The 26,736-nt window shown below is 37.0% G+C and overlaps 1 protein-coding gene across 1 annotated transcript; it reads left to right on the top strand.

Moving 5' to 3' along the window:
• Positions 1-2,561: 2,561 nt before the first annotated feature.
• Positions 2,562-26,444, top strand: slc13a5a (solute carrier family 13 member 5a). Its single transcript, XM_084137416.1, has 12 exons — positions 2,562-2,841; positions 10,684-10,812; positions 12,479-12,615; positions 12,693-12,880; positions 15,661-15,838; positions 15,961-16,083; positions 16,183-16,395; positions 17,291-17,397; positions 17,692-17,813; positions 19,313-19,474; positions 24,915-25,052; positions 25,267-26,444. The coding sequence occupies exons 1-12, from the start codon at positions 2,734-2,736 to the stop codon at positions 25,390-25,392; spliced, it is 1,731 nt and encodes a 576-aa protein (XP_083993542.1). The 5' UTR covers positions 2,562-2,733; the 3' UTR covers positions 25,393-26,444.
• The last annotated feature ends 292 nt before the right edge of the window (positions 26,445-26,736 follow it).

Below are 26,736 nucleotides of genomic sequence, written 5' to 3'. Positions count from 1 at the left end.
CCACCTTGGACTGTTGACCAGTTGGCTTTGCTCTGGCTCCTCGCCACCTCAGCTCCACCTGGGACCATCATCCCTTCAGCTCCACCGGGCTCCCTTGTCCCACCGGCTACTCCCTGGTCAGTCGTTGCTCCACCATCACCAAGGACTTCCAGGGTGTCGACTGCGCTCCATCCTCCACTTCCATGGCTCCATCTGGTTCCTCCATCTCTCTGGCTCCACCGGGGTCCTCACTCACACCGGCGTCGCCTCATTCCTTCGTCCCACTAGCTCCACCTCGGCCTCACGTTGCTGGTACTCCGCCTTGGTCTCCAGGTCCAGTGACGTCTCTGGGTCTCTCGGTCCATTGGACGTCGCCTGGGCCTCACCATCTCCCTGCATCACCTCAGTCGGTCAGGCTCAAATTACCACCTTGGCTCCTCCCTCCATCAATACCGCCATGGATCGCCTCCATCATGGCCGTCTCCTGGATCGCTCTGAAATTTCGTCGCCCGTCAGTCGGCGGAGCCTGAAGACAGGACGGAAGGAGTCGTCGCCCTGGAGCCTGATCCACAAGGTGTATTTGACCAGGTGCGTGAGCCCGCTACATTGTGTGCTGCCGAGGGAGTGTTAGTGGAGTTTGAGGGCTTGGAGGAAAGCCCTGCTGGAACATTTTTTGGACTATTGTTTGAGGAGGTAATTCCCCTGTTTCTCCTGTCCCCACTGGTCCCGACCAGACCTGACTCTCCTGTTTCCCCCGCTGGTTCCCTCCAGCCCTGATCTGCCTGTTTCCCTGCTGGTTCCGTCCAGCCCCTAACTGCCTGTTACCCCACCAGAGGATCCCCTGGCTCCGCCTCCAGCCTCTGAACCCAACATTCCACCGCGGCCTGTTGACGCATCGTACTAATTAGTTTATTTTTCTTGCTCAAGACACATTAGAGAAAGTATTTAAAAAATCTGTTAAATGCGTTTTATTGAATCATTCTGAATTTGCTCAAAATTGCTTTTGAGATCAATCAATAACTTTAAATAAAATCTGATCAATTATTACAAGATTAATGCAATTATACAATCGGGTCTGCTATGAATTCTTTAAAGCCTTCCAACTCTCCTAGCTAACAGGGAACTTTCTCAGAACTTTGTGGCAAGGTTCTCTCAAAGTTATAAACAAAAAGTAAAGTTCAAATTATGTTTGCGAAATAAGATGGAGTGTTCCCTTAACGTTTGCATAACCAAGATTTTTTTTTTTTTTTTTTTTACATTTAAAAATGTGAACATTTAGAGAAATTTAAATTTTGTATATCCTTCATGGGAACATAAAACGTTCTAAAAACATATTTTTGTTAACTGGGTCTTTTTCTACTTTAAAAATTATATTTATTGGGTACATATTCAGTTTTAATTTTTAGTTCAATTTAATTCCAATACTTCAAATTCCAGTTTTAGATCCAATAATATTTTCTGAATTAATTCATTTGACTCCATTAGAACTGAATAGGAGTATAAAAAAACTTTCTACACTATACAAGTTCCAGTTATAGACCAGATGAACAATACTGACAAGAAGAATGACCAATAAATTGTTCCACCAAGCTGTGCAACAGTATCCCAAAAGAGACTTGGCTCTGGTTTAGTGTTCATTTGACACTATGGTGTACTTTGTATTGTCTTTGTTTTGTCTGTTAAATATTTCACAATTCCATGCTGTAAATCTATAAAACATGAATATGTCCTTGAATGCATTTGTGGCCATTGGGGAATAAATCAAAACTGTCCAAAGTCGAGTTTGATCCACCACTTTTAACTTTCTTTTATTACATAATTTGGCTGTATCATAAATAAACAATCCCTTTATTATGACTGTTCTGATCAGTCTTGTTATTGATGTTTCACTTTATTTGATGAATTTATTTATTTAAGTTCACCTGAAACACAAAACTTGGGTTCATCAGGATTTCCCACAACTCACTGACTTAAGGAAACCTCATCCTTTCCCTCTCACAGAGAACTATTGTCAGTCTCTCAGCAGGTCTGTGAGTCTGACTCCCTGCTGGTTCTGTGTAGAGTTTCGGCAAAGGCAGCAGTGTACCGTCTGTTTATCTCCCTGTCATTCAACTCTACTCAGATAAGAGCTTCTCCTTGCGCTCCCCCATCCAATCTCACTTAGTTCATTCAGGCTGTATTCCCTTACTTTCAAAGACCTTTTTGAGAAATATCAATCATGAATTTTGGGATTTATGAACAGTAAAGGAGATGTCAAAGATAGAAGAAGAAGCACTTAAACACTGTGCTTCTGTGAGCAGATATCTACTGTATTAGAGCCTGGTCCCTGAGGGTCCTACATGGATCTGTTGAGAAGACAGAAAATAGCTATATTTTTAATGTGTAATTAGGACGACCGACCAAGACATAAGATCCTCTCTAAATCGTTTGTCAGGTCTATTATGAATAAACCAGACCTGCATGCGATTGATTGACTATGACAAGTAAGGTATGTTGACGAAACTTTGGTGATGAAATTCATAGGTTAATATTTAAGAATTGAGAACCGGTACAAACCTCGCAAGCGCATAATTATGCGCTCCAGTGTGTGAGAGTGTGTATGTGCGTGCGTGTGTGTGAATGAGAAAGACAGAGAGAAAGAGAGAGAGAGCGCGCGATCCCTTGCACTGTCCACAGATCAGTACACAGAAGTTTTGCATAGTTTCCTCCCGTTGGGACTTTTCTTTGTAAAGTTATCCTAAACCCACAGGCCTAATGATGGCTTCACATATTCTGAACGTTATATGGAGGATGAAAAATGGACTGATTCTCTTTTGCACCCCATTCCTTCTCCTTCCTTTGCCACTTGTCATTGGAACAAAGGTGAGGCTAATTTCATGATGCATGTAAAATGTTTTAAATAGGCAAAAACGTGATTAACTGAAAAGCTGAAGATCCATAAATATAAATGCTGTGTCGTTCTCACTGGCCATGAGCGATTTGATTTGACAGCCAAGCGTGTCTAAAACATGCGAAAGAGAGTCGAGAAAGACCCTGAGTTGGACTTTTTACACATCTTTCGAGGTTCTTTCAGTCGGATTTCTCTGTGCCTTGCGAGCAAGGGTACGAGACCATGCGTAACACTGGGGGCGACACATTCCTTCACCACAAACACACAATGCCCTATATTTGTCAAAACCCTTTACTGTCAAAATTTATTTTTATTTTTTTGTTCTAACAAATAATTACAAGAACGTCTCAAATCTTATACACTGAAAAAAATGTTTGTCAGGTCTACCTAGAAAATGTACTTCATGTGATAACGTCTACTTAATGTGATAACATCTACAAAAACTGGTTTGTTGAAATGAAATACGTGAAATACGTGATTTAATATATAACTGAATTCAACCAACCTGAAAAAACAAGGTTTTACTGAAGCATAACTGTCAGTAGATATCACCTGATTTCTCCAGCAAGGTAAAATTACTTACTAAAATTGATATAATCTTTTTTGTTTGATATGATGAAAGTCTATTTCCACCTTGATGTAAATACACTCAAAAAAATAATGAATTACTTCAAATAATGAATTATCCTGAATTACCCTTACTTAATTTAACTGAAGACATTTTTTCCACACAATTTAATTTAGTTAATTCAAAATAAACCAGTTTAGTTGGGTCAACACAATTTAGTTGATTTAGGTCAAATTAACTTTAGCATATTATTATTATGTTAGTCAATAAAAAATAAAATAAAATAAAAAATATATATATATATATGTTGGTCCAACTTAGTTTTTAATTTAAAGGGATGGTACAATCCCCTTTTCACAAGATGTAAAATAAGTATTTGATGTCCCCAGAGTGTGTATGTGAAGTTTTAGCTCAAAATACCCCACAGATATTTTTATATAGCATGTTAAATATAGCGTGTGTGTGTGTGTGTGTGTGTGTGTGTGTGTGTGTGTGTGTGTGTGTCTGTCCCTTTAAATGCAAATGAGATACTGCTCCAAGCACAGATGGCGGAGCTTCAACAGCTTGTGTCCTTTTACCTCACACGCACTGAAAATTTAAAAAACTTCTTCGCAATTTAACGTCGCAAAGGCCTTAAGATTACACTCACCAAATTTGAAGAGGATCAGATCAAAACTGTTGGAGGAGTTTGTTAAAGTACAACATCAGGAAATGGCAAAAACTGCCCAAAATCTGAGAGGAAGTTCAAAATAGCTGACTTCCTGTTGTGTTTAGGGCTATGCTCCAAGATACTTTTTTGTAGGTATTGGGTCATTACATGCAGTGGCGGTTCTAGGATTTTTCTGTAACAGGGGCCATTAAGGGGCCACATGTTACATTCAGGGGCCAAATACAGGGTACATTCAAGCACACAAAATAATTTATTCAGTACGGTGCAAATACATTTCGGCAGTCATTCCTTTTTCAAACGCTCTAATAAAATTATGAGCCAGTAAAGTTCTTAATGATTTTTTAAATTTATTTATACTGTGCATAACGGACACAATGCACTTCTTTCTGAATTCCACCTTTTAAGTTTCATAATCATGTCGTCGCTTATAAACAGTAAATTATTGTTAATTGTTTTGGGGTGGAATTGCATCTGTGATCGTTGTGAAGAATTCTCCGGTTGCTCTTCTCGTCGACGATTGATGTGTGGGAATCTCCAGGCACCTCACGATTCGATTCGATTACGATTCAGAGGGTAACGATTATCGATTATTAACGATTTTTTTTTTTTTTTTTTTTTTTTTTTTTACTACTTGGTACTTTTAAAGTATTTATGATGACCCATAACGAACTTACTTCCAATACTTCCTATATTAATTTTATTAATAAAACAAGTGGAAGTGATTTGGCAAGTCAACTGTAAGTTTACATTTGCCAGCATATGTCCCAACATTGCAAAGAGCCAACAGGAAAATAAATGTGTGCCTGTACTAGCAGCATACTTGTAGTAAATTAATACAAACTTCAGCATATTCTGAATCTCTAGCATTTAATAATAGACTTCTAACCAACATCCTCTTGTTATTTCCAATGAGCAATATAATCCTTCAGACAAAAAAACATTTAGCTGTAGCAAATTCACAAACAGTTTTCGTTCAAAAATATAGAATTATGTACCAGCAGCTCTCATACAAACATAATGCTTGTGGACTTGCGCATATTCTGAATAATTAGTAACATACAAAGCCGCACTAAATAATAAAGAGTTATGACTTGAAATGTTTGCTGTATACCACAATCAAAAACAGCTTATACAAAAAAAGTGAATGAACATCTGCAGAGAGCACAGTCAAAATGTAACTTTTTGTGACTGGCATTGCACATATTGCAGGGCAGTTAACAGATCGGTTTACACAGCATATTGATGTGAAAACTAAACAATACAGAAAGCAGCTCTCATACAAAAAAATACTAAATAGGTAACAATGAAATTGCCAATTTTTCATACGTTAGCTTTTAACGAAGAGGGTGGCGTTCGAATTTGGCGCTCAGCCATCATGCGTCTGTTATGTGCGCAACTCTGTTATGTGCGCGCCACAGACTGTCCGCGCACTGCACGTCTGCTTTAGAGTTCCGCCTTTTGCGTTCCGTCAATATTACGTTATTAGGAAAAAATATATATATATTTTTAGAAAATCGATTTTTGACATTTGTGAATCGATTCAGAATCGTCCACGTCCGCATCGTGATGCATCTAAGAATCGATTTTTCCCCCCACCCCTAGGAATGGGGGCCAATCAGGGGCCAATCAGATTTCAGCAGGGGCCAGGGCCCCTGTGGCCCCGCCTCTAGAACCGCCCCTGATTACATGTATGTACCGAATTTCATACCTGTACGTGAAACGTAGACCCGGGGCAATAATGTAGGGGGGGCAACTGAGCCATTTTGCCCCATCCAATTTTGAAAACCATATCACACGTAAATTTTCACCACTTCTGAAGTGTGTGCAAAGTTTCATGAGTTTTAGAGCATGTTTAGGCCCTCTAAAAAGCGATTCACTTTGGAGAAGAAGAAGAAGAAGCGGAAGATGATAATAAACGGAGCAAAAACAATAGGGTCCTCTCACCATCGTTGCTCGGGCCCTAATAATACTAATAATAATTGAATACATAAATTGGAAATGCTAAATCATCTTGATATTGAAAGCTGATGCTTGTTTTGACAATATCTCTGGATACATGCATGATATAATCTATTGGCGCAACCCAGAACGGGGGTTTATCGCGCATATTTCTCACGTATAGTGTGATGAGTAGTCAAGTCGCAGCTCAACGACCAGTGTGAGCACGTAAATTCTGAGCTTTGGCTTTACATCGCATGCAATCTACTCGTTCAGTGTGAGTAGGTAAGCTTGCTGATCCTTGCTGAAATCACACAGACATCGCACAGTGTATGGCCGACTTAACCCGGGAGGAAGCTCGATCGTGTAGTCCCTACCAGCTGTTTGTTGTACTTCCTTAAAAAGCAATTTCTTTAAAAGAAAATATCTCCCTTTGCTTTGAACTTTGAGCATTCTAACTTTGCAGATGTTGTTAATGCTCTAACAGCAACATTACACACTAAATAAAGTTAGAAAAGTGAAATCATAATCAACTACCCCTTTAATTTACTTAGGCTCAAATATGTAGCCTACTATCAATTATTATTATACACAATTTAAATGGATCCACTAAGCCAGGTGTCAAAAGTATAAGCGTAGAATACTGAGTGCCTAGCCTAAGCACAAGCGCTACTCTTCAGCACAAACCCACAACATTAAACATTAAGATAAACTCTTTCCCTTTACTGAAAAACACATAAAATAACACAATCCCAAAATTTATTCTCCTAATGTAGTCATTTGCAAAGCATGCTGGGAGCTACAGATCCACTGCCAGGGCTGCGTTTCTCAAAAGCATCATGAACTAAGCGGCTTATGATGCTTTTGGGAAACGGAGCCCAGTTACTTATGTCAACAAAAAATATTCATGTAGTTTTAACACAAATTAATTAAATAAAATAGATAAGGATTGAACACATTTAAATTAAGTTGTGACAAAATTTTAAATGGTGTTACTTCAGCTCATTTTAATTCATTAAATTGAACAATTTACTTGAGTGTATGTTTGTTTTATAATTGTGATTTTCACTTTGATGCAACATAATGTGTATAATAACCCCAAATCACAATTTCTCATTGAATGAAAATTCGCTGGTCAGCAAGGAGCAGCCAAACACAAACCGTTTCTTCTTCTTTGTCCTTCAGAGGAGATGTCCTGTAGCTGACACAAGCCACGACTATATACTGCCTAGGTCTGGTGTGCAGTCATTGTGCGCATGCACTGTAAAAATGAATACGCTATATCTAATCAATAAAATTGTGGCAACAGATTACAAGCAATATTATTAATTAAATTGAACAAATTAGAATTGAGTAATAATTAATCAAATTAATTCCTTAAAAGTTAACCATTTAAAATGAGTAAAATTTACAAAAAAAATTTTAAACAAAAATATCTGAATAACAGACAGACGTCAAAGATGAATTAAGAACTCTTTATTTTTTATTGCCAACATTGAAGACACCTGATGTTAACAAGCAGAATCACTGAAGGAGAAAACCATAATTTTAAACCACCATTATGGTGATCAGTGTTTGTTTTAGTTGGGCTCTTGACCCTTAAATCATTAACTTTAGATTTTGTTTGGCTGCTGTACCTGAGTTATAACAGCCAGATGAACAAATAGAAAAGGTGATCTGATGGTGTTGGTTGTGTTTTAACATAATCATTATTTCACAATCATTTGACCTGAATCTCTGAACTCATATAGAACCCAATTTCTGAGTTAGGTTTACTTTATTAATTATAGCATCTGTCTGTTATTCAGATATTTTTGTTTACATTTTTTTGTAAATTTTACTCATTTTAAATGGTTAACTTTTAAGGAATTATTTTTTATTAATTATTACTCAATTCTAATTTGTTAAATTTAATTAATAATATTGCTTGTAATCTGTTGCCACAATTTTATTGATTAGATATAGCGTATTCATTTTTACAGTGTGTGTCGAATGTGTCCTTCAGGAGCTTTATTGGAAATTGAATATTGGGTCAATGTAACTCAATTAAGTTAAAACAGCATTCCCTTGTTTTACGTTATAAACCTGACTGAATTAGGTTATAACAACAAAATTCTTATTTATAGGTAGAAATACCTCCTTACAGCAACAACTGCACGTTCACTTTTTAGTTTAGAAACAAAATGGTAGACCAACCTGATTTAGTTACTTAATTATTTTTTACAAAATCACTTAATTAAAAACAGCACTAATAGTAACAAAATGTAGCTAGATAAGTTCTCATTCAGCAGCAGCATGAAGGTGCAGTTAATATAGCCTAATCACAACAGCCTATGTCACAATGTAGTCTCATCTCAGTAGCAATGTTTCGTAATTTGATCATGTGTAATATGTTAAGGTCTTTATAGCATTATTTTGACACTTGTCTGATTGTTATCAGATCTTTTTGCATTATAGTGTTTCTGAGTGACTAATGAAAGGAACTTTGCACCTCAGGCCATTCTTAAGTCAAAGCATATTGCATCCAACTTCATCTAGAAATGCATAAAACAATGCCGACAGTTACACATTACAATTTTGTATTACCTTGATGAAAAGTTTAACAGTGTTTGGATAAGTTCCTTATTCCAGGCGTTTGTTTTTCATATTAAGGACACCCAAATATAATGATCCCATTGCGAGGGATTCCCTTCAAATACAGGCTAAAAGTGATGTCCAGCCTAAATTGACATATTCACCCTTTATTCAAATATTAATACAAAATTGTTAAAGATTTTGTAAGCATATTTTGTAGTTGCGCTTGGATTCAATTGTTTTATTTGTAATAATGCAGTGAAACATGCCAAATTGTGAGGACATAATTTTAGGCCAGGCTTTAATACAAAGAAATTATGAACAAATGCAAAAACATAGCTGTAGTTTGCCTTTCATTGGTAAATAAGTACCTTAACCAAGTTTATTGTTGTGTTCTTCACTTATATATAAAATCACTCTCAAACCTCTCTCCTACTTCACTTCCTGTCTATCTACTGTCCTATCCTAATAAAAGGCAAAAACGCCCCAAAAAAATCTTTATATATATATATATATATATATATATATATATATATATATATATATGTGTATATACTTATGGTATATTGCTTGTATGTTTCAAAGACATTAGTACTGAATTTGTAATGTACTTGTAACACAAATAAAGTACACTTTAATATCACTAATCAAGCATGTATTTTGTCTCTACACAGGCATATACTTTAAGTTGTTCCAATTTAGTACACAAAAGTACACTAAATACATTTAAAGTTATGCTTTATTTGTTAAGTAACATCTAGGTTGTAATTTTTTCAACTAAAATATACTTAGCTCAAAATTAGTTGTTTCAAAATAGCACACTTCAAGTTAACTAATCATTATCACACTATACTAAATTAGTCTGGCTGCAAATTTATTTATTTTTATAACCAGGGAGGATAATAATTACCGTACTTTCACAGTAATCGAGTAGAAATTCTCTTGAATCTAAATGCACTATAAAATTTACAATATCATACTGTATTTCTACAGTGTATATGTACTATGAAGTTACCAGCATACAGTGTGGCATGAATAGATTATGCGGTGGAGTTTCTTGATTCTTGTTGGTTTTATCTGTTTAACTTATTTTTTGTTCACTTTTAGCAGTTTGTGTTGTTTGTTTATTTTGTAATGTTCCGAATTTATCTTTTTTATTATTATTAATTGTTGAGTGTTACCATTGTTGTGTTTTGTTTGTCGAGTATTGATGTCTGTGCATCATTGTGATGGAAGAAAAAAGAAAATACTGTGTTGCAAGATAATGTCACACCTTTCAAAGATAAATCTCAGCAGCTGCCTTACTATTGAAATATATCAATCTACAAACAATAATGAATTTGAAGTAAGATATTGATAAATTATTATGCTGAAATAATGCTAATAATAGTATAATTTGACTAACCTAAAACCCGGCAATTAGCTTATTTTATATTCTAGCTTGCCATTGTTTTAACAAATGTTTTCATGTGTCACACTTCTGACTTGGCTAGAAATTTGAATATGAATTTACAAGGTCCAAGATCCCAAGCAAATGGAACACTAATCACCATTACGGTGACTAACAATTACATCACTAAGCAATATAATTTCTTACAGTGGCATGGTTAAAGACAACTTTATAATGTGAATTCACAATAAAACAAAATCAGTAAATTACTTTGATGTCAGCATCATTTTGCTGTTGATTAACACTAATTCATAAGAAAATTACCCAGCATGATTAATTTCTGACTACAGTAATGTATTGTAAAATAATACTCTTTAATCCTGTAAATTCCTGGCAATTTTTTATAGTGCACTACTGTATGCTCACCCAGGCTGCATTCATTTAATCTAAAACACAGTAAAACAGTAATATTGCAAAATATAATTACAATTTAAAATGACTTTTTTCTATTTTAATATGTTTTAAAATTGTATTTATTCCTGTGATGGCAAAGCTGAATTTTTAACTGTCATTTATCCAGTCTTCAGTGTTATTTAAATAAAACGAACTGACTCCAAACCTTTGAATGATTCGTATATTCATGCCCTTGGCTGTGTTGTGTTTTTCATCTGCAGGAGGCTGGATGTGCCTATGTAGTTGCACTGATGGCAGTGTACTGGTGTACAGAGGTGCTTCCACTGGCTATCACTGCTCTCCTGCCTGCTGTGCTCTTTCCGCTCTTCAGAATCATGGAGTCCAAAGATGTAGGTTTCAGGTCCTATAAACCAAAGTCATTTTATTAGCATAACTGACTTTACCTTCAGTAATGTCTCCTACCTCAAAGCTGCAGTCCATAGTTTTTCCTCTTTGTCGCCATCTGTTCGAAATCTGCAATTACAGTTATTCGCGGAATTATCAATTTTACTTGGGTTGTGCATCGGCACTAGCCTGGAAATCCAGACCTAAATCTGAAAGATTAATGGTCTGGCATTGACTAATGAAAATCAAGCATGCATTTGAAAATCTCACTGCACGCAATTGGATAACACTACGACCAATCACAACAAGCCCCATACGCTTAGCTACCAGCGGAGATAACTGGTAGATTAGACTCTTGCCGTATCCGGTCGGCAAAACAGCAAAAACGCCCTTCTTGCAAAGGAACGATTCGAGCTCCGTCTTCTGTTCCTCTTTTAGATAAAAAGCCAAGTCTAACTCGTTCATTGTAGCGGCCAAAGCCGTTTCAAACAACTGGTGTTCATCCATAGCCATCTTGCAATGTTTACTAATGACTTCGACGTCACAGCGCTGTCGTCATCTGTTTAGCTCGCCTCTGGCCCGCCTATATCAGCTAACCTGATGTGATTGGTCAGCTCAGATACAAGGGCATATTTAATGAGCATCATTACTCAACGCCAGAGTAAACTCGCTGAGCAAATTCAACTTGTGCTCTCGCGAGAACTCTGGATTTCCAGGGTACATCGGCACGGCACAGAGCGGATGAATCCAATGTTTTGAGGAGAATGTGCGGCTGTTAGTCACCGCGCTGTCATTCAGAATCACAGATTCTACTTTTGGAAGTATGACCAACATAAGAATTTTCACAGGAAAATGTCATCTGAACAAGTAAGTAACATCCACTTTTGTTCTGACCAACTAAGGGAAAAAAAGCATTGCAGTAAATCGCGCTGATTAAATCTAACGATCACTTATCATATCACGTCAAACGTTAACAACATCAGCATTGCGTGACTACATTTAATGCCCCGATATTTATCCTTGTTTTTGCCTGGGCCCGGTTGCAGTCTCTTTTTTTCTGTAGCCACTCCGAAGTCCGAAGTCTTTTGCATTTTACAACGGGTGAATCTCCAGTTGTCACTGGTGATTGTCATTTGAACCTTTCTGGATCCGCCATCAAATTGATAAGTTTATATCAATTGCTGTGAGAAAAGGCTATAAATTCTCCACCTCCAACATCCTCACACACAATATAGCCAACTAGCCGAGGCACCTTCTTTATGTGTACAGATGTGACGTAATGACGCAAAGACATAATCGAATTTCCCGCGGAAATCCACCAGTACCACTGGAGTTAAAAACATTATAACAAGCTTACCGTTTTGAATCGAGCTAAGGCAAGCAGATAGTTGTGAACAATGGCTGGTTATGTACCTGCTCAAAAATTTATTTTGGATAATTTTTAACTCAAAAAAGTTACAGACTGCAGCTTTAATGTATATTTTTCTTTTTAACTATACATCACTCATTTTTACTCGTTATGTTTCTTCATCATACTTTTATAATCTTAATCCTAAAGGAATGAAGATCTTCATATAGATGTTTTTTGTTGCTTACTCTGTTGGTCCACTTTTTTTTTTTCTTTTTTTTTCATTATGTATGTGACTCAAACTTTATATATCTGTATGATAGGTATGTATGCAGTACCTAAAGGACACCAACATGCTGTTTCTGGGTGGGCTGATGGTGGCTGTAGCTGTTGAACACTGGAACCTACACAAGAGAATCGCACTCCGGGTGTTGCTCATCGTGGGCGTACGACCAGCTCTGTAAGCAATTAAAATCTTCTGGGAATATGCTCATTGAAAACAGCAGTCTCAGTAATACCTCTTCTGCCTTTCTGCAGGTTGATGCTAGGCTTCATGGGAGTAACGGCCTTCCTCTCCATGTGGATCAGTAACACGGCCACAACAGCCATGATGGTGCCCATCGTTCAAGCTGTGCTCGAGCAGCTCAACAACACAGCAGAACAAGAGCAGACCTCCATTCCAGAGAATGAAGAGAAAAATACTGAGAAACCAAATGAAACCCAGGGTGAGAAATAATCGTCATATATGTTGAAGATATATGACTACCCAGTTCAGACATAAATAGTGAAGAATGTATGCACTTTTTATCTGATTTGGGGTTCTAATTAGTGTTATTTTAGTATCATACTATTATATTTTTTATCAATATTTATTATGTTTTTTATATATATTGTTTTATTTTCCATTTTTATTTTAGTTAAAAGTTTTAGTAATTTTTTGTTGTTTTTGTCATTTGTATTAGTTTAGTTTTCTTTAAAAACAGACCCTATAGGATCATTACAAATCACACAGCAGCAAACATTGGTTTGATGGCAACGTAAACATAAATCGGTAAAAATATGTAACACAGAACAGATAACGTCAAAGACGTCCATTCAACTTTCATTTTGGAACTATTTTTCAACCATCTTTTGGACATCTTTTCAACGGTCATTAAACCAAATGTTTGCTGGGACGGTACGACATGGATCTAATAAACATGACATGTATGTAGACTGTACGATGATGACACCGATTGTATCGTAGGTTACTTCGCAAGTTAGAAGAATAAAACGTCATCAGCATGCACTAGTGGTAAACAAATAGAGCCAGATGAATCGCATTTTGGCAATTGTGGTTTTTATGTGCACTGAAAAAAAGAGAAGGAAGTGAAAGAGGAGAATATGGACACAGTCATGGCTTGGGACAAGAGCCCAACTTGGCATGCCAATTTTGCAAATGGAGCTAAGTAGTTTTAAGTTTTAGCTCCATGTTGTGTTGATCAATACGCCATTTAATATTGCATTTGTATTGGCTAGTCAGTTGACGTAGATCTTAGCTGCAAACACACTGTGAGAGGATCATGCTAAATTTTAGCAGCAGGCTATCTTTGGTTGTAAGACCATGACAACGGCCATCTTTGAACATCTCACTGTACGAAGTAGAACCACCGTTTAGGTGCCACGCTTTTATGGTTGTCCTCCCTCCAGAATGACTGGAGGTTTTAGCAGTGAACTGTTTAGGTAGCTGCTTACTGAAGGAGGGGTAGCGGCGACCCTCTCACTTTTCGGTTGACCTTACTCTGGTATAACTGGAGGTGTTAGCAATGAACTGTTAAGGAAGCCTTTGTCTGAAAGAGTGGTTGTGGTGAGATGGTGCGACCCCTTCACTCTTCGGTGTTCCTCTCTCCAGCACAGCTGGAGGTGTTAAGCAGTTGGCTGTGAGAAATAAGAGCAGACTGATAGAATGTAGTGGGTTATCACAGTTAGCGACCTATTCTCTGTTGCCACTCCAGCTCCCTTCAGTACGCAGCTCCCTTATGCTGGGTACACACCAAAAGATAATCGGGCTGATTTTGGGCCGATTTCCCCCCTTCCGACAATCTTAGCTATGTCCCGATTATCTTGATGGTTCAACAGATTATTTTATCAGATTTTCCCTTGGTGTGAGGTGTGTTAAGAGTGTCCGAACCTGATCGGAAGAACGTCAGAGCCGCTCCGATCGCGAATCGTAAATATTCAACGTTTAATATTTACGATCAGAAATCCTGATGTGTGGGGGGAACCCTGAGGACAAACGCGCACACGCTCTGGAGATTATCACGTGAAACGAAACAATATCCAATCAGAAAGCGAGATGATGGAAGACACAGTCATTCTCACACACACACACTTGCAGGAAGCCAAGTGTTATGGGTTAAGTGAGGTTCTATAGAGGGATTAAATAACTTTTTCTAAAGAGGCAATAAATCCAATAAAGAATAAATAAAGACAATAAATAATGAATATATTTCTGTATAAAAGGTTATATATAATAGTGGGTACAATGTTTTTTTTCACGTGAATTTTCTGTGAAAATCATTCCAAACACTATCATTGCAATTTCTTCCTGCATATCATCCACCATGCTTATTCTGAAGTCTTGCAAGATTTTGCGAGATTTCCTGTGTTCACAGTCGAGACTCTGGTTGAAAATCTGTTTGTGTGTGGTGTGCTGTCTTTGTCACATCATGGCACACCACACACTGTAGGAGCAAAACGCTTAAATCTAGGATTTTTTTGTCCTCATGTTTGTGGTCTATCACATTTTGAAAATCTTATAAGATGTCAAAAAAATTTTGGTGTGTACCCAGCATTAGGCTTGTGTTCAGGTCTAGATTGATTATACGTAGAATTGCTGAGAGCGACTCCCTATCCCTATGTAGCTCTGGCTCGCACTGGTCTAATGCAGGAGTCCCCGTTTCATTAACGGTTAAGCATGGAGGGTATGGGTCTTTTTCCTAGTGCCTGTACTGAGCTTTCTAGGGAACAAGGCTGTAGTGTCACTAATGTGTCCTAATTGGTTGCTGACACATTTAGGTTTCTCTGGGTCAAGGCCCATTGAGTCCTTCAGCGCTTAAGCCTGGCAATATTGTGCTTGGTGACCTTCACAGCACACAGGCAGCCTTTGGTCAGCATGGCGTATAGTGGGTATTAACATTCCCATAGCAGCAACTGACTTAGCATTGAGTTCCCTCGAAAGGGAACGTATTGGGCTCCATGTGACGCCATCGGACTGCCGTCGACCAATAAGTTGGCTTTAATTCACACTTGCTTTCTCAGGGAACCGGGGTTACATGTGTAACCCTAAAATGTTTTTATTTGTAATATTTTAGGGCTACCGAAGTTTACTGGTATCATTTAAAAATATTTAACATTGTAAAGTTTCTCAGCGCAGTCTAATGGCATATTCATTTTTTGTACAGGCGAGATGTAAAGGTTTCAAATTGTATAAAATGTCCCAAAACTTCTGTTTTATTGTGCTCAGTGGTTCTGAATGGCCACAGCTTCTCAATTGAATCCGACCAGCATTCTCGAGATGCAGAAGAAAAACTAAAGATGTGTAAAGGCCTGACACTATGTGTGTGCTACGCAGCCAGCATTGGTGGGACAGCCACGCTCACAGGCACTGGACCAAACCTCGTTCTTATGGGACAGATGAACCAGTAGGTACCTCACATTAGAGCTTTTTCCCCTAGGCATGAGAGAAACATACCATATTACATTCTTACCTCTTGCTTATTTTTTTTTAATAAGCATATTAAATCAACATTTGTTTGACCTACAGACTATTCCCAGACAACCCTGACATCATAAACTTTGCATCATGGTTTGGATTTGCCTTCCCCAACATGATCATCATGCTCATACTGGCCTGGCTGTGGCTACAGATTGTGTTTCTGGGTTTAAAGTGAGTGTTATTTCCTAATGAATTAAACTCAGCTGGATCATGCTTATGCTATCATATAATATACAGTAGGTTATTCTAACATTTAATGTGTAAATGAAGCTTCAGAAAGACATGGGGCTGTGGGACGGTGAAGACAGAGAAGGAGATTGCTGCCTATAATGTGATCAAAGAGGAGCACCGGAGTCTTGGGCCCATGACCTTTGGGGAGCTGAGTGTCCTTGCCCTCTTCATCCTGCTGGTGGTGCTTTGGTTTACTCGTGATCCAGGCTTTGTGGATGGCTGGGCAACAAACTTTTTCAATGCTGAAAAAGAGTAAGGATAAAAACAATATCATGTAGTAAATTCTGTTTTGTACCTTTATAATATACTGACAACCACCAAAACATGGTACTGAGATGTTAATGAAAAAAACAGATGTAGAATCAAAGTTCATCACAAGTAGCTTTTTTTTCAAGCTAAAGTAACCAATTAACAGGTTTTTACTGTGGCATTTTTACAGTCTCTTACCGTTAAAACTATGCTTATTTTTGTTGAGGCAACAATTGCAAGAACGACATTCTCATTTTCTACAGAACATTGTAAAATAATAATACCTTTGCGAAGTAACATCACTTTACAATGTGGCTTGATTTTCATTCAAACCCTGCTTATCATTAATTGTAATGAATCACAATTACATATTTTGTGCACTGTGAAATGTCCTCTGATACCGTTTGAGGGTAAACAAACTCCAGACAATTTCCAGTTTTAAGGATCCTCCAAACTGAACAAAAACTTGACAAAATAGACATAATGTTGAAAAAACATTAATATCCAGAATGACCTCAGGTCTATGGGCAAAATACCTCTAAAATTAAACCAAGTAATGTCAATTTCAGCTGTCAATTTGAACCATTGGTCAACACAAACAGCGTGTTCTCCTGTTATCAGCTGTGACGTGTACCTTTATTTGTAGGTCAAATGTCCAGCAAAAATGTGAATGGAGTTGCCCCACATTGCAAACAACATTTGTGTACATTTCCTGATGACGGTCACATACTAAGATTTTAAGGATTTAAAACTGTGAACTGAGATTCTCTCTGGGTGAAAGGTCTGAACCAAAAAAGAACAGAACATAATAGAATCTGCACACAAACACTTTTTAAAATCATCTGTTGTGTAATGACCTCTAACCCCTTGTTCAACCTCATGACTCACCTCTGTGCAGGTTTGTGACAGATGCCACAGTGGCGGTGTTTGTAGCTGCCCTGCTTTTTGTTTTCCCCTCTAAACCTCCACGTTTGTGCATCTGGAGAGCACAGAGCTTTGACACAGGTCAGTTTAACACCTGCTTAGCTGATATCTTGTTTGACTATTAAGCTAGATAGTGTAGATAGTTTATATAATATATAATATAGATAATATATATATTAATATTTGTTGGTATCAATTAGCATAATCATTGTACAAATCTTGTTTTTCCACATTATCTGAATACCCCCTTTTTTGTAGAGTGCTGTTGAGAATTTGTTGATGTTGATGTTGTTGTTGTTTTTTTATTATAAAAATGTCAATGAAAAAAGTTAATAAATAAATAACATGAATAAATATGACTGTGGTCTATGTCAGTGCCCCAGCAAGACAGTGGCCCGACTCCAGCTTTGCTGACATGGAGTGTGACACAGAAGAAGATGCCCTGGAGTATCATCCTGCTGCTGGGGGGAGGCTTTGCCCTGGCTAAGGGCAGTGAGGTACAACAAATGCTTTTGTGAATTGAAAATTACCCCATGATTTTCTCACCCTCAAGCCATCCTAGGTGTATATGACTTTCTTTTTTGTGATGAATACAATCAGAGTTATATTAAAACAATGTCCTGGCTCTTCCCAGCTTTATAATGGGAGTGAAGGGAGGATGAGATTTTGAAGTCTAAAAAAGTACATCCATCCATCATAAAAGTGCTCCACAGGGCTCCGTAGGGTTAATAAAGGCCTTCTGAAGCGAAGCAATGCATTTGTTTAAGAAAAATATCCATATTTTTGCAGCCATACAGACGGCCGAACGCATCGATTTATGGCGAAAGAGTAACTTCTGACCTGACGCATGACATACTGATGAACGCAGAAGCGCAGAGGATAGAGCAAAACAAAACACCGGTCATGAATTAGAAGTCTAAAACGAGAATTTTTATAGAGAAATGTCGGAGGGTTTCGATCTAATAGAATAGGCTGCATAGGCTTGCATAGGCCGTCTGTTGGAAGCTAGTTATTTTAGTTTATAAAGTTTTAAATATGGATATTTTCAGTAACCCCCTGGAGACTTATGGATTACTTTTATGATGGATGGATGCACTTTTTTTGGACTTCAAAATCAGGACCGCCATACACTACATTATAAAGCTTGGAAGAGCAATTACTTTTTTTTTTAATTATTGTGTTCGTCTGAAAGAAGAAAGTCATATACACTTAGGATGGCTTGAGGGTGAGTAAATCATGGGGTAATTTTCATTTTTGGGTGAACTATCCCTTTAACCTCATCATAAAATAAATGTATGCTTGCACTTTCCTTTAATCCCTCCCTATTCTTGCTCATGCTACTCTAAGCAATGTCTGAAACTTTGTATTATGAGCACTTCTTGTATTTGCCTCTTTATGGTGAATCGCTTGCTGTATTCCTCATTAAGTCACTTTGGATAAAAGCGCCTGCAAAATTAATACATTTAAATGTAAATGTAAATGTAGTAGTTAAAGACACCTAATACAAAGTGTGACCAGAGATTAACATGATGTTTTTGTTCTAAGCAAGAGTGTTCAATTCTTGTACACTATCAATACAGAGACAACAATTTGTCTTTGGTAAAAAAATAAATAAATAAAAAATAGCCAGTTGTTAAAGACACTGATCCAAGTTTAACATTTTCCAAATGTAATTTGTAGTCATTTACACAACAGTGTTGAGAAATATAGGGTATGGCTTTTATTTCAATTAGTAACATCTCTGATTTCAGGCAGGATCACTTTATTGTGATGTTGTTCCTTAATGTGGTTGAAAATCAAAAGATTTTGGTCACATCACCCACATCTTAGTGGTTTAAACAGGTAGCTGCTTGAAAGCCAACACATAATGCTTTAATGAAAGGACATGAGAAAGACTAAAGATAATCTGCAGTTCTTAATTAAACACCATATAAAAGGTCAGCTTCAATTGTCATGCCTTCTGTTTTTGTTTACTTTTATCTGGGTCAATGCTCAGGTCTCAGGGCTGTCAAAATGGCTTGGAGATCAGTTGTCGCCTCTTCAGAGTATTCCTCCCTGGGCGATTGCCATTGTCGTGTGTCTGATGATAGCTACTTTCACTGAATGCACCAGCAATGTCGCCACAGCAACATTATTTCTGCCTATACTCGCATCTATGGTACGTACGCATCTAATATTCACCATGATTTATATTCTTAAACTGTGAAGCTCACAAATAAATAAATGCATGCTCCTCGTACACCTTTGTAGTCGCAGAAAGGTGTGCAGGACGCAGTCAATGAAATGGAAAGAAAGTCTGCTGGCTTTTATGGAAATGTCTGACAAAGAACTTCTGACCACAACATTGTATAATTTAATGAAGTTTGGCAGTTTGCGTGACTTTTTCTAATTTTTCTTTTTTTTTCAATAACTAAGTACTGACATTCAGTTTGGTCCAAAAAGTCTAAGATCAGTGGTCAGTTTTGTTTTAAAGTACGGTGGCCGAGAGAGCTCAACACGCTGCAACTGAAGAAAACACATGCAAATAGAAAAACACCTGCAAATTAAGAAAACATCTTCATCAGTTTCACAACACATGTGTGCTCCAAATACTCACAACACAACCAAATACAGAAACGCGCTGCAAAAGTTCTTCAGCTCATTATTCTTTTTAGTATTCTTATGACCAGAGCCGGACAGTAACGGAGTACATTTACTTGAGTACAGTACTTAAGTACAATTTTGAGGGATCTGTACTTTACTCGAGTATCATTTTTGGGGAGTACTCATGACTTTAAGAAGATGAAGTACATTTGAGAAGCAAATATTGTACTCTTTACTCCACTACATTTCTATCCATAACTGTGAGTACCTGTTACTTCTGAAAAAAAAAAAAAAAAAAAAAGGAAAGGAAAAAAGAAACAACTCGGAAACCCTCAATTTGTTGTTTCCCTATCAAATGGATTGTGCAGGCGCCACTGATTGGGACAGCCTATCAGCAATCACCTTCAGCTTTCCGCCAAAGTCAACTCCATGGTCAGATTTAGATAAGAGACGAAACCATGGACGAAACAATGGATGAAGACGCAGCAGGTCCATCCCGGGAATGTGCCAACCCGTGCCCAACCTCGCCAGACTATTTAAATTTTTTGAACAAGTTAATGATAGTTTTCGCTTCAAGTGTTTGCTGTGTTTACCCAATGTAAACACTGTGGCAGTAGTAATGCAATGTTTAGAAAATGTACTCTTGTACTCTTGATACTCAAGTACTTTTAAAAACAAGTACTTTAGTACTTTTACTTAAGTAGACATCTGACTGTAGTACTTTTACTTGTACTTGAGTAAAATTTAGCAAGGGGTATCTGTACTTTTACTCAAGTAATGAAGCTGTGTACTCTGTCCGCCTCTGCTTATGACATACAACTTTGTATACAATATACAAAATGTATTTACAATATGTTCAATGTTATAAGAATACTAAAAAGAACAATGAGCTGAAGACTAAAATAAATAAATAAATAAATAAAGATAGAGAAAAAGAACATGAGGGAAAGACATTAATCTATACATCAGTTACATTGTACACATTTTGTCATGTTATGTTAAAATAAGTTTCATAAGAAATGTTAGAATGCAGCTAGGGTCCAAATATGAGACGGCAAGTTTTAAAGTTGAGACACTCACACACAGGTATAACGCATATTTTAAAAACGTTGTTGTATAAAATGTATATTTATTTGCAACAGTTATGTTAACAGCAATAATACTATATTTCTGGTAAGAACAGCTATTCAGCTGATGGACACGCGCTGCGTTGTCATGGGAACATCCCAGGTGAAAATAATGAGGAAATTACGTTGTCTTTCGTTGCTCCCTTCATCAACATAATGGCACACAAGTGCCCCGCTCCCTCCAAAGTGCCCAATTCAAGGGCTCTGCCGTCTGCCCTTTTAAGAGAGTAGGGCATAAGCTCACGAGCAATAAGCACGTCCCAGCCGTCCGTCCGTCACTTATTGGGTTCCCCGGAAACATTTCCGTTGTGTTCTGTTCTATTTGCAGCGCGTTTCTGTATTTGTTTGTGTTGTGAACTTTTGCAGCGCGTTTCTGTATTTGGTTGTGTTGTGAACTTTTGCAGCGCGTTTCTGTATTTGGTTGTGTTGTGAGTATTTGGAGCACACATGTGTTGTGAAACTGATGAAGATGTTTTCTTAATTTGCGGGTGTTTTTTCTATTTGCATGTGTTTTCTTCAGTTGCAGCGCGTTGAGCTCTCTCGGCCACCGTATTAAAGTCCCCATGAAATAGATTTTTTTAATATGAAGATGTTAGCCTTACTGTCATCTATAAGCTAGTGTGCTCCAAAACAGTGAAAAAATTCGCATTTAGAAGATTTAAGCATTCAAAACGTACAGTGTCACATCCGCCAATGTCAATCAATAGTTTTGATGACATCACGCTGCACTTCAGCTTCTCATCAGATTTGCTGTCCAATCAAATGCTCTGTAGAATCTGAAGCGTCCCGTCCCGTCCCCTTTTTTTTCTACAGTGCACTTTATAGGGGATAGGGAACAATTCTGACAGTGTAAATATGCTTTCCATTGGGGTGAATGAAGTCACACACAGTGTGCTCCGGTCCATAGACACGATAACAAAGAGTGGATCATACGCGCGAGTTGGTGCAGACCAGAAAAATGTATCGGACCCATTTGAATAGAAACTGTTAGAGATTAGGAGGAAACTGCAGCTTTACCGAGCTCAGTGGCTCTGGCTGAGCTGTCTGTGATGTAAACAAAACGTTATTGGCTAATTTAAAAAGAGGAGGAGCTGTTCGATATGTCCCGCCCCCGTCTTCTTGTTTTAGTGCAGTGGTTCTCAATTCCAGTCCTCGTGACCCACTGCTCTGCACATTTTGTATGTCTCTCTTATCTGACACACTCAGTTCAGTTCATGGAGTCTCTCCTAATGAGCTGATGATCTGGTTCAGGTGTGTTAAATAAGGGAGACATACAAAATGTGCAGAGCAGTGGGTCACGAGGACTGGAATTGAGAACCACTGTTTTAGTGGAAATTACGTCAACACATTGAATAATGCTGTGTGTTTCAAGGCACTTCAATGGGCCTTTAAGCGTTTTTTTTTTGTTTTTTTTACAAATTATATAATTAGAATAACAATCTGAGTGAGTTGGTGGTCAGGAAGATTTTAGTAATTCATTAATACTTTTTAAGTCATTTTAATTAATACTTTTGGCAAACACATTCATTTGATAGAAATTTTTGTAATTTTGTTTCAATTTCAAATAAATGCTGTTCTTTTGACTGGAGTAATGGCTTCTGAAAATTCAGCATTGCCTGGACAAAATTACATTTTATACTGTAGATATATAATAAAAAAATTTGAATGGCTGTGTGTGTGTATTCACTAATGGCAATTTAATTATATTTATTTAGCTGGTATAGTGGCCAATGTATAGATCTGAATCACTGATTGAAATATTATTAGTGTTTGTCAACATGTTTCATGTTGATTTTGCAAATAGTGAGATATAACAACAAAAAATTCATGTTGCATTCACATTGGATTTTACAAGGAATGAAAGATTTATTTGTTTATCTGTTATTTATATTATACCAGACACAAATGAACAAGTTGCGTAATTGTGAAGGTTTCTTTTAATAAGCACAGCTTCTTCCTCCATAAATCTCTCACTGGGTTTCACCTTTCTTGTCCCTTGCTGTGCAGTTGGCACGTCCTGCCCTCTTCTCATGAATTAGCCTATGCAAGAGAGCCTGTGAATGGAGGGATTTGTAAGCTGAAGTGGGTCATATGGGAGAACCATGGAGATGTGTCATTGTTGTCAGGTTGAGAAAAAGAAAGAGAAAGGAAGAATGAGAAAGAACGGGCATTGGGGGAAGATCGAGGGCTTTCAACTCGTCGCTAATTCACTCGTTGCTGAAGGCAGATACGCAGATGCTCCTCTGTGTGTGCCAGCGTTGTTCATTCTCCTCTGTTACCTGTAACACAACTGAGCTTTGAGAGCTCAGAGTCGTATCACTGTAGAAAGTGGAAGTTTTTTCAATACAATAACAACTATCAACAATAATGACTTTTCAAATATATGTCCTGAACGGCCTGTCTGCTATTGGCCGATTATACAGGCCGTATTGAAAGCTTCTGTTCCCTGAAGAAATTCCTTGTTTGTTTGAGCAAACTTGGCAATAAAGAAATTATTTTATTGTATTGTAAATTAAATGTTCTATTTAAAATTGTGCTGTAACATTCAGGTAGGAAGAAAGTGTAGACGTGGACATTTAAAATAAACAATATAATTCACAGAGATAACGAATACTCGAGACTAGGCATAGGTGACGAAACGGTCAGTAACAACATATACAGAAACCAGGGCAACCAAGGAAACAGGAACTAAACATTAATTATGTGATAGATACATTTCAGTGGTTTGCCACTAGGGGATGATATTTCTGTCTTAAATTTTCAATTACACATTTGTATAATAAAAAGGAAGAGTTGGTCTCTAATTGGCCAGATTAACCAAGCTCTCCATAGAACAATCCCTACAATTTAAAGTCCCCCTGTGGTGAAAATCAAGGTTTTTGTATTGTTTATATGTCTTTGTGTTTAGACAAACCATGTGTAAATTCATAAGTCAACACCATTGCTGAGTCCTTAAATCTGCAGTGAACCAAAGAGAGTATTAAAAACGCAGTTTAAAATCACTGGTGTTTCTGACATCACACCTTGTAACCAATCACGTTAACGTATGATCGTCAATGATTGGATCTCTGAGCTGGTGTGATTGAGTGGGGGCGGGGCTAATTTGCGGGGCTTAATATATTCATAGATCCACATATACAAAGTGAGGCAGGAGTGCAGTTATATTCAAGCTATTTTAGGGCATGAAGAATTTTTTTTCAAAGAAAAAACGCTTAAAAATGTCATTTTGGTGATCAAAGATGAACTTTAAGGGATAACATGATTGACTACAGGGGGACTTTAATGAAATAACACATATTATAAACACACTTAATATTGAATGCCATTAAATGATTTGTTAATTGCATATAAATAGATTACACTTTTAATAAAACATTTGCATTTGGTTTGTAAAAGGTGTTTTGTTTTGTTTTTTTCTGTGAAAAGGTGTTCAGCGTTCTGACCAGCAGGGGTCACCAGTGTGTGGCGTTTCGAGTGCTTTAACAGAAAATCGTTTTGTGAAAATTGATTCAATTGAGTCAAAGTTTCGACAAGTTTTGTTTCCTATCACAACTAAACACAGGAAGCTATAACATGCACAGAAAAACTTCAAAACTTCAGAAAAACAAATCTGAAAAATAACTAGGCCTACTGCAATAATGCTACTGACCAGCTACTGGTTGAGCCGATGTTGCTGTGTCGGACTGGTCGGAGTGCAGCTAAATACATAATTTTAACTATTCTACCTATGTATTTTCTCATTATTACTATATATAGGCCTATATTTAATTATTATTCAAACATATTTCAAAGGGACCAAATACATAGCATTAAACTCAATTCCATATGTCTCAGTAAAATAAGCTGGTCTTACTCATTGTTTTTTTGTTTTTTTGTTTTTTTTTTCAGTCCCAGTCTATACATATCAACCCTCTGTATGTCATGATCCCCTGCACCCTCAGTGCATCTTTTGCCTTCATGCTGCCAGTAGCCACCCCTCCAAACGCCATAGTCTTCTCATACGGATACCTGAAAGTGTCTGACATGGTGAGTGTTAGCCATTAATAAAAAAATATTTTTAAATATGAACCGTCACACAACTGTAAATGATTAAATCCAAACTGCACAGCGATATCTGATGCAAATGGAATGCTTTGTCAATAAGATGAAATGAAATGAAGAAATAAAATTGGAAAAACATTATTGATATGAATGTAGAACTAATAATGTCGGTTATCCAAATATTCGCTTTTATCCGCAGGCCAGGACGGGGATTGTCATGAATATCATCGGCATCCTCTGCATTACCTTAGCCATAAACAGCTGGGGCAGAGCTATCTTCAGTTTAGACACCTTTCCCAGCTGGGCAAACACTACAGATGTGTGAGAGACTGAACCTCCTTCTGTCTGCTGTCAAACTGCACCATTCAGCACTATTCTCACCATGTTTCCAACTGAGGAGGCCAGGCAGGGTCAGAGCCAGTGGCTGGTTTCACTGGAGATGATAGTGTATCATCACTTGTGCCGTGACTGTGCAGTTCAGTTGTTATTTTTGAATGCACATTTTTATAAATTCATAATAAAATGATATAATATTTATGTGGATATTTAAACACAAATATCTAAACAGTGGACTGTGTACACACATGCAGGCCAGTTTTGACAGAATAGTGTGATTATGTACAGTTTAAGATTCATTAAAACTCACTATTGCAATGTAAGTTTAATAATGTAAATTGTACTGTTATTTTTTTTTTTGTTTTTGTTTTTGTTTTTTTTCATATTTCCTACTAATACATTTAAACACTGTTTGTTCCTTCACCTGCATATAGCCAATGTTTTAAATCAGTACATTTTAGGGATATTTATAAAGGAACACATCTATGTAAATAAACAATGATTGTAGTAGGGGAAAATGGGGTATATGTCACTTAAAAAAAAAAAAAAAAAAAAAAAAAAAAAGTGGATTTACAGAAAATGTTTAACAAGTTAAGAATAGAAGATTATGATGTTTCATCCAGATTGTTTGGCCTATATGAGGAAACAGTAGAAATTGAAACATATTTGCTATTATAATATGTTATATTTCTGTGAGTATTGAAAAAAGCTTCTTTTACCCATTACCCATAAAATAAATATTTTATATGCAAATTGTGTAGGTCAAAAATGAACTGCATTAAATGTAATCACATTGAATCTATTATAATGCCTGGTAAAATCCTAAAGGATGGATATTGATGAGTGATGACCAGATGAAGTATTAAAATTAGAAAAAACATTGCCATCTTAGAAATGTGCTCAAATGAGATTTAGTGACATCTATTGTCAAGAGGAAAATTAAAAATAGGTGAACATTTCAGGTCTGTGTAATGCTTCATAATTCAGTTTTCAGACCATACAATGCAAATGAAAAAAATTAAACTTGTGTATGCAATGGGGGATTTTTTTCTAAATAGTTTCCTTTTCACCTTTACAGAAATTACAAGAGTTATCAATATCTAATTTAAAGCGTTCCAGTAGCCTACTTTTACTGGATAGCCATTATGTATTATTTTAAAAGAGACTTTTTTTTACTTTGTTAATAAAATATAATTGATTCACTGTTCGCCAAGCTTTACGCCATTTCACGAGCGAGCTGAAAAAAGCTAGCTGGAGGATAAACAATGCTATGTATTTCTAATGTAGTAAGACCTATTTTATTACACGTTGCGTAGTTCACGTTTGAACACGC

Source organism: Abramis brama (genome assembly GCF_963993115.1).
Source record: "Abramis brama genome assembly, chromosome: 15".
Taxonomy (NCBI): domain Eukaryota; kingdom Metazoa; phylum Chordata; class Actinopteri; order Cypriniformes; family Leuciscidae; genus Abramis; species Abramis brama.
This window is presented reverse-complemented; position numbering and strand designations above follow the sequence as displayed.

What these genes read in the sequence shown, in the direction of transcription:
- slc13a5a (XM_084137416.1), top strand. Translation starts at nt 2,734, where the DNA reads ATGATGGCTTCACATATTCTGAACGTTATATGGAGGATGAAAAATGGA. An exon ending in GAATCATGGAGTCCAAAGAT is followed by an intron (nt 10,813 to 12,478) that starts GTAGGTTTCAGG and finishes TCTGTATGATAG; the next exon opens with GTATGTATGCAGTACCTAAA. An exon ending in CCCTGGCTAAGGGCAGTGAG is followed by an intron (nt 17,814 to 19,312) that starts GTACAACAAATG and finishes GTCAATGCTCAG; the next exon opens with GTCTCAGGGCTGTCAAAATG.